General features: G+C 47.6%; 1 protein-coding gene across 3 annotated transcripts in view; it reads right to left on the reverse strand.

The window, feature by feature from the left end:
- Positions 1 to 16,153, reverse strand: part of LOC144943232 (pecanex-like protein 1) — a 57,979-nt gene that overhangs the window by 20,233 nt on the left and 21,593 nt on the right. For all 3 annotated transcript variants that reach the window (XM_078870541.1, XM_078870542.1, XM_078870540.1), the window contains exons 10-24: positions 14,679 to 14,775; positions 13,804 to 13,942; positions 12,704 to 12,933; positions 11,793 to 11,946; positions 10,378 to 10,410; positions 8,261 to 8,435; positions 7,061 to 7,171; positions 6,439 to 6,530; positions 5,251 to 5,360; positions 3,996 to 4,101; positions 3,280 to 3,372; positions 2,018 to 2,168; positions 1,439 to 1,580; positions 705 to 882; positions 53 to 161 (exon numbers count right to left, since the gene is read on the reverse strand). In XM_078870541.1, the coding sequence (XP_078726667.1) occupies positions 53 to 161; positions 705 to 882; positions 1,439 to 1,580; positions 2,018 to 2,168; positions 3,280 to 3,372; positions 3,996 to 4,101; positions 5,251 to 5,360; positions 6,439 to 6,530; positions 7,061 to 7,171; positions 8,261 to 8,435; positions 10,378 to 10,410; positions 11,793 to 11,946; positions 12,704 to 12,933; positions 13,804 to 13,942; positions 14,679 to 14,775 (1,920 nt within the window). The remainder of the gene's footprint in view (positions 1 to 52; positions 162 to 704; positions 883 to 1,438; positions 1,581 to 2,017; positions 2,169 to 3,279; positions 3,373 to 3,995; positions 4,102 to 5,250; positions 5,361 to 6,438; positions 6,531 to 7,060; positions 7,172 to 8,260; positions 8,436 to 10,377; positions 10,411 to 11,792; positions 11,947 to 12,703; positions 12,934 to 13,803; positions 13,943 to 14,678; positions 14,776 to 16,153) is intronic.

Consider the following 16,153-nt stretch of genomic DNA (forward strand, 5'->3'; position numbering starts at 1 on the left):
GTCGAAATTAGCCCAGAGGTTGAACGAACAGGCGAGAGGCCAGGAAGGATACGTGGCACGGCGAAGGGCTGGGCAAAGGCGTGGAAGGCGGAACCCCACGTGATCTGCCACGGCGCGATGTACGTGAACACGAAGCGCAGCTTGTGCCACAGGTCCCAGAGCTGGGGGCAGACAAACATTCGCCATCAGCTGCCACTCCAGAAAACCACAAACTCTCCTCCATCAACAATATCTCAAGTCATTCGCACATTAATTCAGATAAGGATGTTTGCCATGATGTAATGATTATGACACTGGACTTGCAATCCGGAGGTTGCTGGTTCCATATAGCCTGAACAGATTGTTGGGTCGAGTGCTGTTAGCGAGCACCTATGAAGGCCGGCATGGCACACGAGAGGGACACGGGTAGGGTTGGCAACGATCGTGTGAGGGCCAAACAAACTCTGCCCCTCCTCCCCTCCACGACTCCCCCACTTTAAAAAAACAACCAGTCATAAGCATAAAAAAATGGAAGTAGGAATTCGCTTTTAAAAAGTTCTTATATATTTGCGGGATGTGATGAGATTGGGGCTCCCGAGAACTCATTGCCATTGATCCGGTCATAGGTAGAAATTCATAAGTTTAATAACAACACGGTGAAACCCCGCTTATACGCACGTCACTAGCGCGCCCACGCAACCGGGCGCGCACCCGAGCGCACTCACCTTGCTGAACACGATGGAGAAGAAAAAGAAGTCGAGCAGGAAGGTCTCCGAGTACGCGGGGTAGTCGAAGCGGAAGAAGAGCACGGTGAAGACGAGCGTCACGTACTGGTAGGTGGGGCTGCTGAAGGAGAAGCGCAGGAGCTTCATGCCGGCCACCACCACCGCCAGCGCCCCCACACTGCGGTGGCGCACGCAGGACGCACGGGGAAGCGGCACACACACAGGAGCGAATGAGATTAACGGTTGGGCCGAGCTGAGTCGCAACGACTTGTCAATTCAATGCCGAGTGGGGCGAGTGAAGTTTGGTTATTTACATGCTGGAGCGGGGCTGTGCCGTTGCCCTCATAGGTCTAAAAGCACCTGATAGAGGTGGGATAATAAGGTTGATGCTTTCCCAGACACACAGCCGTAAGCTGAAAGTGTGGGTGAACAGCTGAAAGCACTGAGTGAACAGAGAGCCCTTGCATTGCTTCCGAAAGCCCAGTTGTGATTTGAACTGTTGAATCAAGTTACATCTCACATCCTGAGTGAAAACTCATCTTGCACCGACTGATGTAGAAAATAATAAAACACTCGCTTCACGCAAACCGACCGCTGGACGTTCAAGCTCAGATTTGTCCATTTGTATTTATCCCAGCTGGACGTGGCTTCAATTAAAATAAGAATAGATTGGGATCGACACATTGACCGGAGGCCGTCGCAGGTTGAGCGGCGTGTCTGTGAGGTTCACGCACTAAGGGCCCAGGCGGTCGGGGCTGGCGATCGTCTTTGCGTCGTTGGTCATGGCGCTCAGCACCACGGCCGGGTACAGGAAGTTCTTCTCCAGGAACTGCAGCCACACCTGTGACTTCTCAAACCACATGAGCTGCGCTGGTTCTGCAAACACAGAGTGTGCGGGGGGGACACGGGTGGGGTTGGCGACGATCGCGAGAGTGCCAAACCAACGCTGACCCCCGCGCTTTACTAACACAACCATTGCTCCGTATAAAAAAAAAGTCGATGCAGGATTTATTATTTATTTATTGTTGTTGTCGTTATTTTATATATATTTGAGGGATGTGATGAGATTGCGCTTGCAAGATCTGATGAGACTGGGTGCATTCCCAATGATTCGGTCATAGGTGACAAATCACAATAAAACTAATACACCAAATACTCCCCCCCCCCCCCTTATTATTCGCTGACGCATTTCGGCAGGTCAAAATATCCACGCATTTTAACATTACCGCCGCTGAACACGTTACCAAAAGTCCAGCCGGGATCTGGGTGGGGGGGAGGGGTAAACAAGACACCCCGAGCTACAACCATCTTACCTCTGACTTCGAACTGGCTGTACTCGCGCGTCTTGAGCAGCGGGTGAGCGAAGCAGTACCAGGGCAGCTGCTTGCGCAGCTGGGGCAGCACGTAGTGCACCAGGAAGCCCACGCCGCCCGTCAACCCGTACAGCACCAGGCTCAGCACCGGCTGTCCGTACAGCACCGGGAAAAATCGCGCATACGCATGGATTGTGAAACGCTTTCCTACATGCGCCGGAGGGGGGCGGGGGAGGTAGTTGGTTTGTCTTCAGTAAAATTTAATTATCAAGTACGGAAGCAGACGGGGCACAAAGGGTGCGCATTTGCACATTCGTTAAATATATATGAACGCCGAACTTCATCTGTGATGAACGCTGCACTTCCCGTCGTTTTCATGCAGGGGGCGCGTAGGTTTGAACGACGGAGGCGCACGGACAGACGTTCGATTACGTTGGAATCGATCTGCAGAACGAGTCGATTCAGTGTTGATTTCCATAATCGATTCCCAGAATCGAATTGGCCCCCACCGACACGACTTTCCCATTTGTTTTGCAATGACGACGACAATATTTCCCATTCTCCCAGCTCTCCCCGCATACGCTATCACTATCAACATGCCGCAGGGACAGACGTTCGATTACGTTGGTAAGCGCACTACTTTATCTATCTTTCTACGATTAATATGATGATCGCTTGAGAGAGACAGAGAACGAGGTGATTCGGTGCCGATTCCCAGACAAGAATTGGCCCACTCCGACACGACTTTGCCATTTGTTTTGCGATGACGACAATATTTCCCATTCTCCCCGCGTACGCCGTCACAATCAACAAGTCGCAGCGACAGACGTTCCTTTACGTTGGTAAGCGCACCACTTTATCTATCTTTCTATGATGAATAATATAATAATATAAGATAAAACTTCTACACGGAGCATCGGGTGCTTGCTGGCCAAAGGCCGGAAATGCTTTTGACTAATTATTAAATAGTCATTCACAGTACTTCTTGCTCTGCTTTCAGGCAACACTCTTCAGATCAAGTTGGTCAGTTTTCAAGAGCGCAATATTCAACACTTTCATATATATAGATAACACTGTGTGTGGCTTCAAAGTCAAAATATATAATAGGAAACATTTCAGGTAATAGCTCTTCTTCACAGGACATATATGTGCCAGGACATATATGTATAGCTCCTTATAAGACTGTTATTCACGAATGCGATGTTCTTTCCGCTTGCGCGCCACCGCCGACACAGAACGCAAATCAGTCCCGAAAAACGAACCTGAAGCGCCACGAAGACGGTGCTCACGTGCACGGCAAACGCCAGCACAGCCATGACGACGCACACGATGACGTCCGACTGGAGGCGCTCGCTCTGCTCACGAGGGACACGCGTGGCCGGACGGTAAGAGAAGTGGAGGGGACAGCACAGGATACAGCAGAGACACAACTAAGTCAATGGTGAGACACAGCACAGGATACAGCGGAGACACCACAGTCAGTGTGAGAGAGAGCACAGGATACAGCGGAGACACAACACAGGCAGCGGTGAGACAGCACAGGATACAGCGGAGACAACACAGTGAGTGAGTGGTGAGACACAGCACAGCATACAGCGGAGACAACACAGGCAGTGTGAGACACAGCACAGGATACAGCGGAGACAACACAGACACAGCACAGGATACAGCGGACACAACACGGTCAGTGGTGAGACACAGCAGAGACGTGGGAACAGATGAGGGATGCTACAGGAGATACAGAATCAGAATATTTTAGATTGCAGGAATCCGATGAGCTATGAAGCTCTTTTTCACAAGTAACCCAGTAGGTTTCACAGGTGTCCAAACACACGCGCAGAAAATGATGAGCGACAACACAGGGCAAGGATGGGCAATGGCAATGCCAGACTGTCACTGTGCATAAGCACTGATGATCAATAGGATGATGATGATGATGATATTAATGATGATGATGATGTTGACGATGCAAACGCACCACAGACTGCTTGAGTTTGTCCGGAAGGGGGTCTTTCATCTCCTCCAGTGGTTCCTCGGGGTTGTCTGCTGGCTCTTCGGGCAAAAGCTTCGACTGAATGAGTGACCTGTGTATGACGCCGCACGGTTACATAAACTTGATTCATAAGACGGTGAGAGCTTTAGAACTGGACAGACTAAACTAGACAAAAACTGAACCAAACTATTCTTATTTTAATCTTGATTTGAAGCTTTCGTGACTGCAGGAATCCATACTCTTTGGTTCTTCCGCGAAAGTCACGTAGGTATAAATAAAACAAAATAAATCACGACTTTTTGGACGCAACACAAGCGCCCATCTTCAGGTGAAAATCGCGATAGCCGCGATGTCTGCTGCGAGCAGCACGATGTCTGCTGCCTTGTGAAGAGAAGCTGTCACCAGCAAGAGCTTATAGAAGTTTTGAGAACAAAGGACGCCGAATTAGTGTTAATGGGGTATTATAGTGTCAAGGTAATAAATAGCGTGCCATGTTAAAGGAAATGAACTTAGATTAGCATGTTGGATTATAGTGCAAAGTTAATGCTCGCAGCAGACATCGCGGCTATTGCGATTTTCACCTGAAGACGGGCGCTTGTGTTGCGTCCGAAACGTCGTGATTTATTTTGTTGTATTTCTACCTACGTGACTTTACCGAAAGAACCATAGAGTATTCTTATTTTACAAGGTGAGGCCTACTGAGCTATTTTTCAGAAGCGACCTGTCCACAAATGATAGCTCAACAACAAAGTGGCTTGTCATGTGGAAATGTAGAGCAACCGAATACCCTAAACACATGTTTCTAAATGTGGAGGGAAGACCTGGAGACAAATCTGCACAACCAAGGGGAGAACATGCAAACTCCAAAAATACACGTGTCAGGGTCAGGATCGAACTCACGACCTCCGGTATACCAGGCGAGGTAGTTAACATCTCCCCATCGCGGCGCCCAATAGCCGTGGGCATCATCGTAGAAACGGGTTCAATGGTGAAAACAAAAGCAGCTGCCGTAAGAACTGAATAGTTTAAAGAGAAATGAAACACCTCATTCGGCAGAACGATTTACTAGGACATCTCTCGCACACGTTTATGTAGCACAACTCTCCTTATGGAAATGCTGACACAAATTCGCACCAAGTTGTGAACTGGGCTATCCTACCATTTGTGTCAGGCAGGTCCAGCATTAAACCTGTGACTTACGACTGATGTTATGGAATGGCCAGGGCACTGGCATACGCACCAGAGGACAGTGGGGTCGCTGTTCTGCCGGCTCAGGTGGTACGAGAGGGCCACCAGAAGCCCGCAGAACACGGAGAACAGCACGGGGATGTGCTGCGAGTCCCACGTTTGCTGCAGGAAGCGCGCGCACATGCAAAACACATCAACACCCACGCACACAACCATCATCCTATAGCACTGCTGGGGGGAAAATTGTCGGCGAACACCAATTAAGGCGTGGCCAGCGCCACATTCAGCCATGTTTGGGTCCTCTCGTGGCGTTGCCGTGTTCACCATATTCAAATGTTACGACGACTTGCTTGACTGCAACTGTAATGTGTGTTTGCTAATTAACAAAGATACGGACGTATGACGAGCAGCACGAGAAACAGCCTTGGTAAAATATCTATGAAAAAGCTGCTTATTTTTTTGTATGCAAAATTATTCATTCATTGTTGTGAAGCATTATGGATTCTAAACCATTTAAATGGCCTCTTATTGGTTATTTCGGTAAAGTCACGTAGAAGGGAAATAATAAAATAATACAAATAAAACATAATAAAATACAATTCTCACGACGTTTCGGCCACAACGCAAGCAGCCGTCCTCAGGTTCTTCACCTTTCTTCACCTGAGGAGGGCTGCTTGCCTTGTGGCCGAAACGTCGTGAGAATTGTATTTTATTATATTTTATTTTTATTATTTTATTATTATTTCCCTTCGACGTGACTTTACCGAAAGAACCAAGAAGATGAATCCCTGCAGTCACGAAAGCTTTAAATAGAAATTTAATTTAAATGGCCTTTTGCTTATTTTTGAGCTGTATCTTCCTTTACCGGTGGCGAGATGTTAACTACCTCGCCTGGTATACAGGAGGTCTTTGGGTTCGATCGTGACCCTGACGCCTATATATTCGGAGTTTGCACATCTTTCTCCCTGTGGTCGCGTGGATATTTCTCTGGGTCCTTCGGTTTTTTTCCTCCACATTTAGAAACAGGCATTTAGAGAATTTGCCTAAATTTCCACATGATAAGCCACTTTGCTGAGCTATCATTTGTAATATCCAGGTCGCTTCTGAAAAAAAAGAGCTAAAAATCTCAGTGGGTCTTACTGGGTAAAATAAAAAACAGTTCGGTAGTTTAGTTTATAGTTCAACGGATCGGTCCGTTCGTTCACTTGCCACTCAGCCGACGCTGCGCATGAGAGCTCACCGTCAGTGCCCCGTAGCAGAAGCCGTAGAGCAGAGCCACGCACAGCACGCTGCGCACGAAGCCGTAGACAGAGGCCAGCACACTGGTGGCAGCTGAAACAAAGACGGCGAGAAAAAGGTGGCGTTCGGTCGAACCGCACAGCCCCCAACGCAAAGTACAATGTGGATTCATGTAGAAGAGCTTAAACGCAACCAAAACTCAAGACGTGGTACAAAAACAGTGGGCATATTCATTTAGGACCGGCAGTCACTCATAGGCGCACAAGAAGGTCTCGTGCATAGATTTGAACAGGGGCAGAGAATCGACTGCACGGAAGGTTGGGGGGGGGAGGGTGCCAGATGATAGCAGCAGCAGAGGAAAATGAACACCCTCCCAATGAGTGGATTTTAACTGGGATCTTCTTGAAAGCCAAATGTTGTATAATAGTATTGGGTTGGCTGCTTGCATTTTTTTTTCCTTCACGTGCTTCTGTTCTCTGCCTCTTCTCTCATCACATCCACTGCCCTAATACCCCGATGCGTTTTCTCCGCTTTCACGCCGCACCGTGCCGAATTGCCCACGAAGGAACGGCACGCCGCTCTTCGCCATGCTGCACCGTCTACAATGCCAACGCAAAACTCACCGTTGCCCCCGAACACGTGCATGTCCAGCTGCTCCAGCACGTACATGAGGAAGGTGTTGATCTGCGGCAGGAGGCCGAAGACGAACACCACGGGGAAGCACAGAGTAAACACTGCACGGTGGGCAGACACGCGAGGGAATAGAGGGGAGTGGGGAGGACACAAAGCAGTGAGGACTGGGAATCACCATTGGAACCTCATTTACCAGTAAAAAATATGATAATTGTTTTTTTACCCTTCTATATGGCAACAAAACTGACACCTTTTTTACAAGGAGTCATGTTTGCATAGACCACAATACCTTCAGTCATAATGCAAACAAAAAACATAACTCTGATAATGTGCACTGTCCTTGAAGTTGATTGGTCCACACCCGAGACAGCATTCCTTACAGCCTAGTCTCACATGGGTTGGACCAGATGACGCCAAAAGGTGCACACAATCAACTTCAAGGACAGTGCACATTATCAGAGTTATGTTTTTTGTTTGCATTATGACTGCAGGTATTGTCGTCTATGCAAACATGACTCCTTGTAAAAAAAGGTGTCAGTTTTGTTGCCAGATAGAAGGGTAAACAAACAATTATCGACTGGGAATCAGTCGACGACATTCAGCACAATCACCCCAGCAGTGACGAAACAGCCAACACACAGGAGTACTTTTTTAAGGCTGGCACTGCCGAGATCACATTTTACAAACAAGCTACTTCACTCTGGTAAACTAAGAGTTAAGCGTGACGAAAATAATGTGAGTGGTATGAGCTGAAAATAAACAATAACCTTACAAACTATACCAAGATCCTATTACCACTTGTCTGTATGTACGATCTTCTTTCGCACTGTACGCAGGCAACCGCACTAAACGGAGACGTGGTTAAGACCAGGAGCATCGTACCTCTGGATGTCTAATTACATCCTTCACGGTCTCACTTGCGTTTATTCTTGTGTAAGATCACCAGAATTTGAACTTATGAGGTTTAGACAGCCCACATTTTCAATAACCCTTTTAATTAATTATCGACACAACTTTAAACAAAAATTGCATGTACATTGCGTAATCTTTACTGGATTTAACACGACCCCCATGTTACAGTGAGATCGACTGACAATCGGACGTAGCGACGGACAGATCTGATGCATCAACGCGTTGAAACCTTCGTTGGAAAGCACAAGAAAATGGACATCGCTTGCTCGGCTCCTCACCCATGATGAGGTCACGGGCAAAAATGAGCAACCGGGGCACGGTGCAGGGCACGCCGTACAGCGTGAACGCCACGCGCAGGCTCACGCTCTGGCTGCCCAGGTCTAGCAGCCACATGAGGCCACAGCACAGACAGAAGTATGCCGGCCGGCTGTAGGCGATCACCCGGTTGTGACCCTGCACGCACACACACACACGAAGCGCAACAGCTAGACGTGTGCGGATGACCGGCTTTGGTAGCTGTAGTCCGTGTCGGAGACGAAGAAAGATAAGACTCAAGAGCGATGGTGGTGGCAAATATCAGCGGCCATTGCCGTTGTAGTTTTAACCACAAAGCACACGATGGAACCGGCAAATGGGACTTGAATGGCAACAATGATAACCAGTTGCATGGCAACTGAATCTGGCCTGCCAATATCACGTAATTAAAAGATGCACACCTAAAATCAAACAGCTCTTGTAGATATGTTTTCAGACAAGTTTCAGATTTTTTTTATTTTGGATGACTAAAAAAAATCTTCGCATCGTTTATATTTTCTACGAATGTAAAACGTCTCCGTGGTAAGTGATGCCACGCGTTCCCACGTGTGGCACCGTTTTTGGGAAAGTCACTTCGGGTTTTTGGAGCAATCCGAAACACACATTTTTTTCCTTCTTGGTTCTTTCGGTAAAGTCATGTAGAATGGAAATAATAAAATAATAAAAATAAAACATAATAAAATAATTCTCACGACGTTTCGGCCACAACACAAGCAGCCGTCCTCAGGTGAAGACCAGGTCTGTCGGGGAGACAGCGTCACCTGAGGACGGCTGCTTGTGTTGTGGCCGAAACGTCGTGAGAATTATGTTATTATGTTTTATTTTTATTATTTTATTATTTCCATTCTACGTGACTTTACTGAAAGAACCAAGAAGATGAATCCCTGCAGTCACGAAAGCTTTAAATCGAAACGAAACACACATTATTTTTGGACAATCCAAAATTTTATGTCTAGGCCTGATTTTTGTATATTCTGGGGATTCCAAATATTAGGGAGCACATACATAATATGTAACCAGGCTATTTGTCCAAGGTTGTACGACACTGGAGCATCCTTCGATATACAGAACAGATGGGTTACTGAAAAGTTGCCAAATTCCGTATATCAAACCCTATATTCCCATTGACTTACATTGTATAATTGGAGATGCTTCCCTACGGAAAAAAATTGGCCCAAAGATGTAATAAAATCACACTTAAGAATGTAGCAAACTTGTTAAAGCACATTTAATGGAAATGTATAATTTTATGATAAAATTATAATCCTCAAAATAAGTCCGTCAAACAAAAGTAGTGGACAGGACTTACATTCAAGGTAATTTATTTTCTCTTTTTGGACTTCTGCTAAATTACTTTCACTTAATGGCCTATTTTCTAGACATCTTGACTTACTTACATTGAAGTGAGAGCATTGAACGAAGGGTGAAATCCTGTATAGTCCAGCACAAGGCGTGATCAACACAAAGGACGGAACCAAAACGAGCCCAGCTTGAGTGGCACGTAGAGTGCGGAGAAACCAGCACAGTGTGAAAAGCGTGCCTCGCAAAGCACCTGGAGCAGCATGGAATGCCCGCTAGGACAATCCGCAAGCCGTGCATCGTCCGATTTACCCCACAAAAACAATTTTAATTCAGAGATTCAAAAACCATGTAAATGCAAATTTAACGTAACGCTTATCGAATTCGATTTCCGTATATTGAGTTGCCGTATAACGAGTTTTGACTATGGTTGGAAACGTAATTAGCGGAAAAAATGCTTTTAAATCACGGTTAAGCATGCCTCCGTAGCACTACGATTATGTCATTATTGCACTTAAAATAGATGCAATAAAAATGTACGATAGTGAAATAGTGACCTCACTAGACAGAGGGGAGGGAGAGGAAGACACAAATGGCTGTCAAAGACAACCAGTGTTTAAGTAGTCACAATCTTCAACCCGTGAAAGAGCCACCCTGAGGTTGGTAACTGTGGAATGTTCTACATACAAGGGACCACTGCTAACAGGACCAACCAAGATCCATAACTTTTGAAGGCGGCACGTCAAATGATAAGTAAGGGGAGAGGACCACCTTTACTTACGTGCATTGGTGATGCGGCGTCTGGTTGTACACTCTGTAATGCAAGAGAACAGGAATTAAAAATGGGGAAATTAAAGGTTTATCAGAAATTTTATACACAAATAATAAAACGAACATTTGGATTAACATTAAATTTACTGGTTTACAATTTATCATTAACTTTCCTCAACGTTAAAAACACAAATTAATATTACCCAGAGCAATACTGACCCAACTCCCCCCTGCTATGCCCTTTGCTGTGCGCACTTGCCTCAACAGACAAAATAAACATTATCACAACATACAAATCTCACGTTCACAAATCTCACGTTCACAAATCTCACATACAGCCAGAACCTCGCCTGACCCCCTGTCTCCCCAGTGATGATGTCTGCACACCACACCAGGTGTTCATCTAACACCAACTTGACCTAGAAAGGAGGCCCAGAATCGGTTCAAATATTGGTAACTTTTGGAACCTCATTTGCCAGTAAAAAATATAATTGGTATTTACCCTTCTATCTGGCAACAAAACTGACACCTTTTTTACAAGGAGTCATGTTTGCATAGACCACAATATCTGCAGCCATAATGCAAACAAAAGACATAACTCTGATAATGTGCACTGTCCTTGAAGTTGATTGGTCCACACCCGAGACAGCTTTCCTTAGAGCTTAGTCTCACATGGGTTGGCGCCTTTAGGCGTCATCTGGTCCAACCCATGTGAGCCTAGCCGCTATTGGGAATCGAACTTGGGTCCGCTGGGTTCGTAGCACATTGCACTGACCCACCACACCACCACTCCCCGCACACACAAACACACAGGCGCACAGAGACTATATACTATTCAAACTTCTTTTCACAAGGTAAGGCCCACTGAGCTATATAGCTCTTTTCCAGAAGAGACCTCGCCACAAATGATAGCTCGATAAAGTGGCTTATCGTGTGGAAATTTATAGCAGCCAAATATTCAAAACGCATGTCGATTCTAAATGTGGAGGGGGAAAACCCACGAGACCCTGAGAAAAATCCACACGACCACGGGGAGAGAGAACATGCAAACTCCAAATATGAAGGTGTCAAGAGGGTCGGGATCGAGCCCACAACCTCCTCAATACCAGGCGAGGATTCATACTCTTAGGTTTTTCGGTAAAGTCACGTAGGTTAAAATAAGTAATAAAAATAAAAAATATAGGTGAAATTCCTCCCCGTAGAGGGTATTAATTCTAGATTTGAAGCTTCCGTGACTGCAAGGATTCATACTCTTAGGTTCTTTCGGTAAAGTCACGTAGGTAAAAATACAAAATAATAAATGTATTTTTACCTACGTGACTTTACCGAAAAAACCTACGAGTACCAGGCGAGGTAGTTTAACGTCTCGCCAGCGAGACGAAGGGGGGCAACACAAGCGCACACACGTTCCCAGGCGAGCGTCACCTTTATGAGCGAGTACTGGCAGCTGGCGATCACCAGGCAGAACTGCAGCACCCAGATGTCGTGGAAGAAGCCGGTCTTGAGCAGCACGAAGCCAAGGAACGCGACGAGTACGGCCAGCACCACGGCCAGGATGTTCTCACCCAACTGCCGGTTTCTGCGAGCGTGCCAACGTACACACGTGCCACCAACGATCGGTCTCGTGAGCTACCTACGCTAAGGTGCACCGATATTGGGTGAGAATAGAGGGCATGGAGCACGATGAAAGATGGTTCTGCTTCAGTAGCTATGTAAAAGCGGCGATTTGTTTTTGAACAGTGTTTGAAACTATCTAAGAGGTCATTGACGAATCATTCATTAGTAAAATTTTGTTTGGGTTAGCCGGGGAACTTTCACCTTAACTTAAACTTTACGTGCAGTGCTTTGAGGCCCCATGCAAATAGTGCTTTATAAAACGTAGTTCATCACAACAATTATTATTTAGAAAACATTCATCCTGCATAACGTTTGTTTAAAATAGCGCGAGCACTTTCCTCCACCACATACAGTTTTTGTCATAGCGGGGAATGTAACTAAATAATAAAATCCACTGTTGAACTGGACCTCTAAGCCCAGCGGTCAGCAACCTGCGGCTCTATAAGGACTGGTTCGCGATGTTATTCACGTGCACTGCTACTCTTGAATTCGAAAAAAGGTCCCTTCTTGTTATTGCAGTTGCTAACCCCCGTCTATGCCCGTGTGTTTTTGTCCCCCACCTAAACCAATACAGCACAAACTAGTGGCACAGGATAGTCGAAATTTCCCTTGTCCAGCAGCGGATTAACAACGGTGCCGTACGTGGCACAAGAGCTCCAGGAGACGTTGCGCTGTTCTCGCGCAAGCGAGGCCCGGCCTCCACAAGCAGAGGAACCCACCGATCGAGCAGGGCCAGCAGCGCCAGGCGGTCGTAGCGGATGGCCAGCCACGCTCCGGGGAAGAACTGCAGCTTGTACCGCTGCTTCACTCGCTTCTCCCCGGGCCGATCGCTGTCCGCCAGCGTCCCCGCGCCGATCCCGCCCCCGATGCCGCCGCGCCCGTCGTGCACCTCTGGCAACGGCAGCTCCAACGCCGGACCCCGGAATCGCTGCTGCGCCCGGAACAAACGCTGCCGGGGCGGAGCGAGATCGGTGGAAGGAAGCAGAGAGAACGGGTTTAGGTGTCGTAGCGTAGTGACGTTGGGGGGGGGGGGGGGGGGGGGGTTACGGACAGAATTGAGGCGAGTGAAGGCAGACAATTGGAGGGTGAGAATTTTATTTAGTCCCTGGGTCAGAGCAATCATTTGGTTCCGCCTGAAGAAACATTTTCTGTTTTATAGCGAATAAACTCTTAAGGGATCGCCAATCCACACTGACCAGCATGAAGCATAGTCAAATAACCCGCACACCCCCACATGTTGTAGGGAAGGCCTTGATCCAGCAGTGAATTAACAAACGACTAGAAATGTACATGTAAACTACTAGAGTTGAGCATTTTCTATTTTTAAGATGGTAATGAAACTAAAAGCAAAACTATTTTATTTTACACAACATGCTGTGCATGGCACTGATCTACAGCTTCTGTTACAGGGCACTGACAGTGAGCACTCAACGCGCAGCGTCGGCTGAGTGGCAAGCGAACAAATAGACCGATCCGTTAAACTTTAAACTAAACTACTAAACCATTTCTTATTTCACCAGATAAGGCCCACTGAGCTATCTAGCTCTTTTTCAGAAGCAACCCAGGAAACGAAGTGGCTTAACACGTAGAAATTTATAGCAGCCAAATAGTCTAAATGCATGTTTCTAAATGTGAAGTGAAAAACCGGAGGACCCGGAGAAAAAAACCACACCGCCACGGGGAGAGAGACAAGCAAACTCCAAATATACAGCAGGTTTCAGGGTCGGGATCGAACCCACGGCCTCCAGTATACCAGGCGAGGAAGTTAACATCTCGCCACCGTTCACTTCCATCGACACCCCCACCTCTTCGCTCGCACCTGCTCCAAGAAGACGGATTCACGGGGACGCGGCACCTCGATCGTCTCGTAGGGGTTGAGGTCGCGGTCGCGAGACGCCGCTTCCTCCGTCTTGTCGAGGAAGCCGACCGAGGGCGCGTCAAAGTACGAGTGGCTATCCCTGTGTGAGAACGCGCGAATGTTGGCACAGTGAGGAGCACGAGCAGCGAGTGGGTGCATGTCAGTCGTCTCGGCGAGTTAATCCACAACACACCTGGGACTCTCCCGTAACCTATTACACTATCACGAGAGGGCAGCATCAACCGCAAGGTGATGGTCAAAACTTTCAGAGGTTTGAGGTCACTCACATGCAATACAGCGTTAATTCATTGGCCAATTTGGATAAGCATGAAAGTGACTGGGTGGTACAGGGCGAAGCCTAACGAGGATTCAGGTGACTCGTGCAATGGCATTTCATCAAGGCTGTAGTTTAAAGACCCGATTACCACTTTTCCACCGGCATATTCAAGCCAAGCCAGCACGGGGCTATTTGTTGCGCCGAGCCAGAACCAAACCGCGATACGCTGACCTCTGAATGCGACTGCGTGTGACGTCAGTCAGTACTCGGTGAGGACAATCCGGCGCACCTCTGATTAGCACGGTTGGCTACGTACGGTGCAAAAGAAGTTCAACATACATACATAAAACACCGCGTCAAAAACACACATCTCAGCTATTTCACTGCGTGTGATGTCAGCAGCACGGCTTAGCTCAGCTTCTGCAGTGGAATAACAACCTGTATCCTTGTGATCTGCGCCAGTCTAGCAAGACATTCCTGGGCACGGCTCGGTTGTACAGTGGAAAAAAATAAGTCTTCGTGGCTACACGTGACACGTGGGTGATGGAGAGGGCCTCACCAGCTCGAGTGCTTGGGGTTGATGGTGGCGTCCATGTTGGAGAGAAGCGTGGCACAGCCGTCGCTCTGCTCCCCGAAGGTGTACGTCATCAGGTTCCCTGAGGCACGGAAGCACAACGAAGCCGCCAGCAGGTTCAGCCTGCATCTCCCACTTCTCTATATGTACGTGTGTAGAACTTCTTTCGAACCGTACAGAGCCAACTGTGGTAATCGGTTGGCTACGTTGCCTTCTGTGGTCTCCTGATAGTGTTTCTATGGTCAATGCTCTGCTACTGGTAGGAACCTCCTGGTTACAACAGCCCACAGGGGATTATTGTGTCCGTCCGTCGTGCATCCAAAAATGGGAGGGGTGGGGGTGGGGCTGGGTGGAGAGGGAGGGGCTGGGTGGGGAGGGTGGAGCTGGGTGGAGAGGGGAGGGTGGGGTGGGGAGGGGCTGGGTGGGGAGGGAGGGGCTGGGTGGGGAGGGTGGGGTTGGGTGGAGAGGGGAGGGTGGGGAGGGAGGGGCTGGGTGGGGAGGGAGGGGCTGGGTGGGGAGGGGGGGGGCTGGGTGGGGAGGGTGGGGCTGGGTGATGGGTGGGAGGGGTGGGGCTGGGTGGGGAGGGGCTGGTCACCCCGTGGTGCCCTTATAAAACTCAACGTTTAACCTACTCACGCCGGCTTGTGCCCGCCCTCACAGTCGGGCATATTTGCGGAATACACCACGCCGCCGTTGACCCTGCAGGCCATTGACCGAGCAACCCAACGTTCCTACCAGCTCCCTCCGCAGGAATGTGTTCTCAGTATTCTACCGGTATGCTGACCTGCTAATACAGCGTGATCGATGTATAGATATCTCAAAGATTACCCTCTTACCTTATCCTAAACAGACTCCATATCTTACAGAGGAGTGTGTTCAAATAACTAATTAAGTTTTGAATAATCCCTTGTTCAACGCGGTGCGTGCGTTCCTGAAAACTTCCACGGTAAGACAAAACCACGTTTGGCGAGGAATTACTGAATCACCATGCACTACTAAATGTGAAAATAACTTCAAACTAAAGGCACCTTTACTATTTAAAATAAACCTGTGAGATTAAATACATTCAATCCAATTAAAATATTAACATTTGAGCAAGTGAACAAGCAAAAAAGGAAGAGCAAATGAGTAGGTGTGTACCCTGATACAAAGCTTCACGATGTGATGATGACTGTGATAACAATTCCCCAAAACTTTTCCATTATATTCCGCATTTCCAATGGAATGATTTTGCTGTTGTACTTCCGGTACGAATAAAGACTACTGACAAGTTCTTCAACATAAGCCTGCCACGAGTCTTATAATAATTGCACATTCACAATGTGAACCATTTATAACGCACACCATGCAGTCATAGAAAATACAATGGTTAAATTGACTAAGCAAATGATGGCGTATAATAGCCACCATCAACTACGCTACAAAACATTTTGAAAAGCACCAATTTCGTGAGTAACAGC

The sequence above is a fragment of the Lampetra fluviatilis genome, chromosome 30, assembly GCF_964198595.1.
Source record: "Lampetra fluviatilis chromosome 30, kcLamFluv1.1, whole genome shotgun sequence".
Lineage (NCBI taxonomy): Eukaryota > Metazoa > Chordata > Hyperoartia > Petromyzontiformes > Petromyzontidae > Lampetra > Lampetra fluviatilis.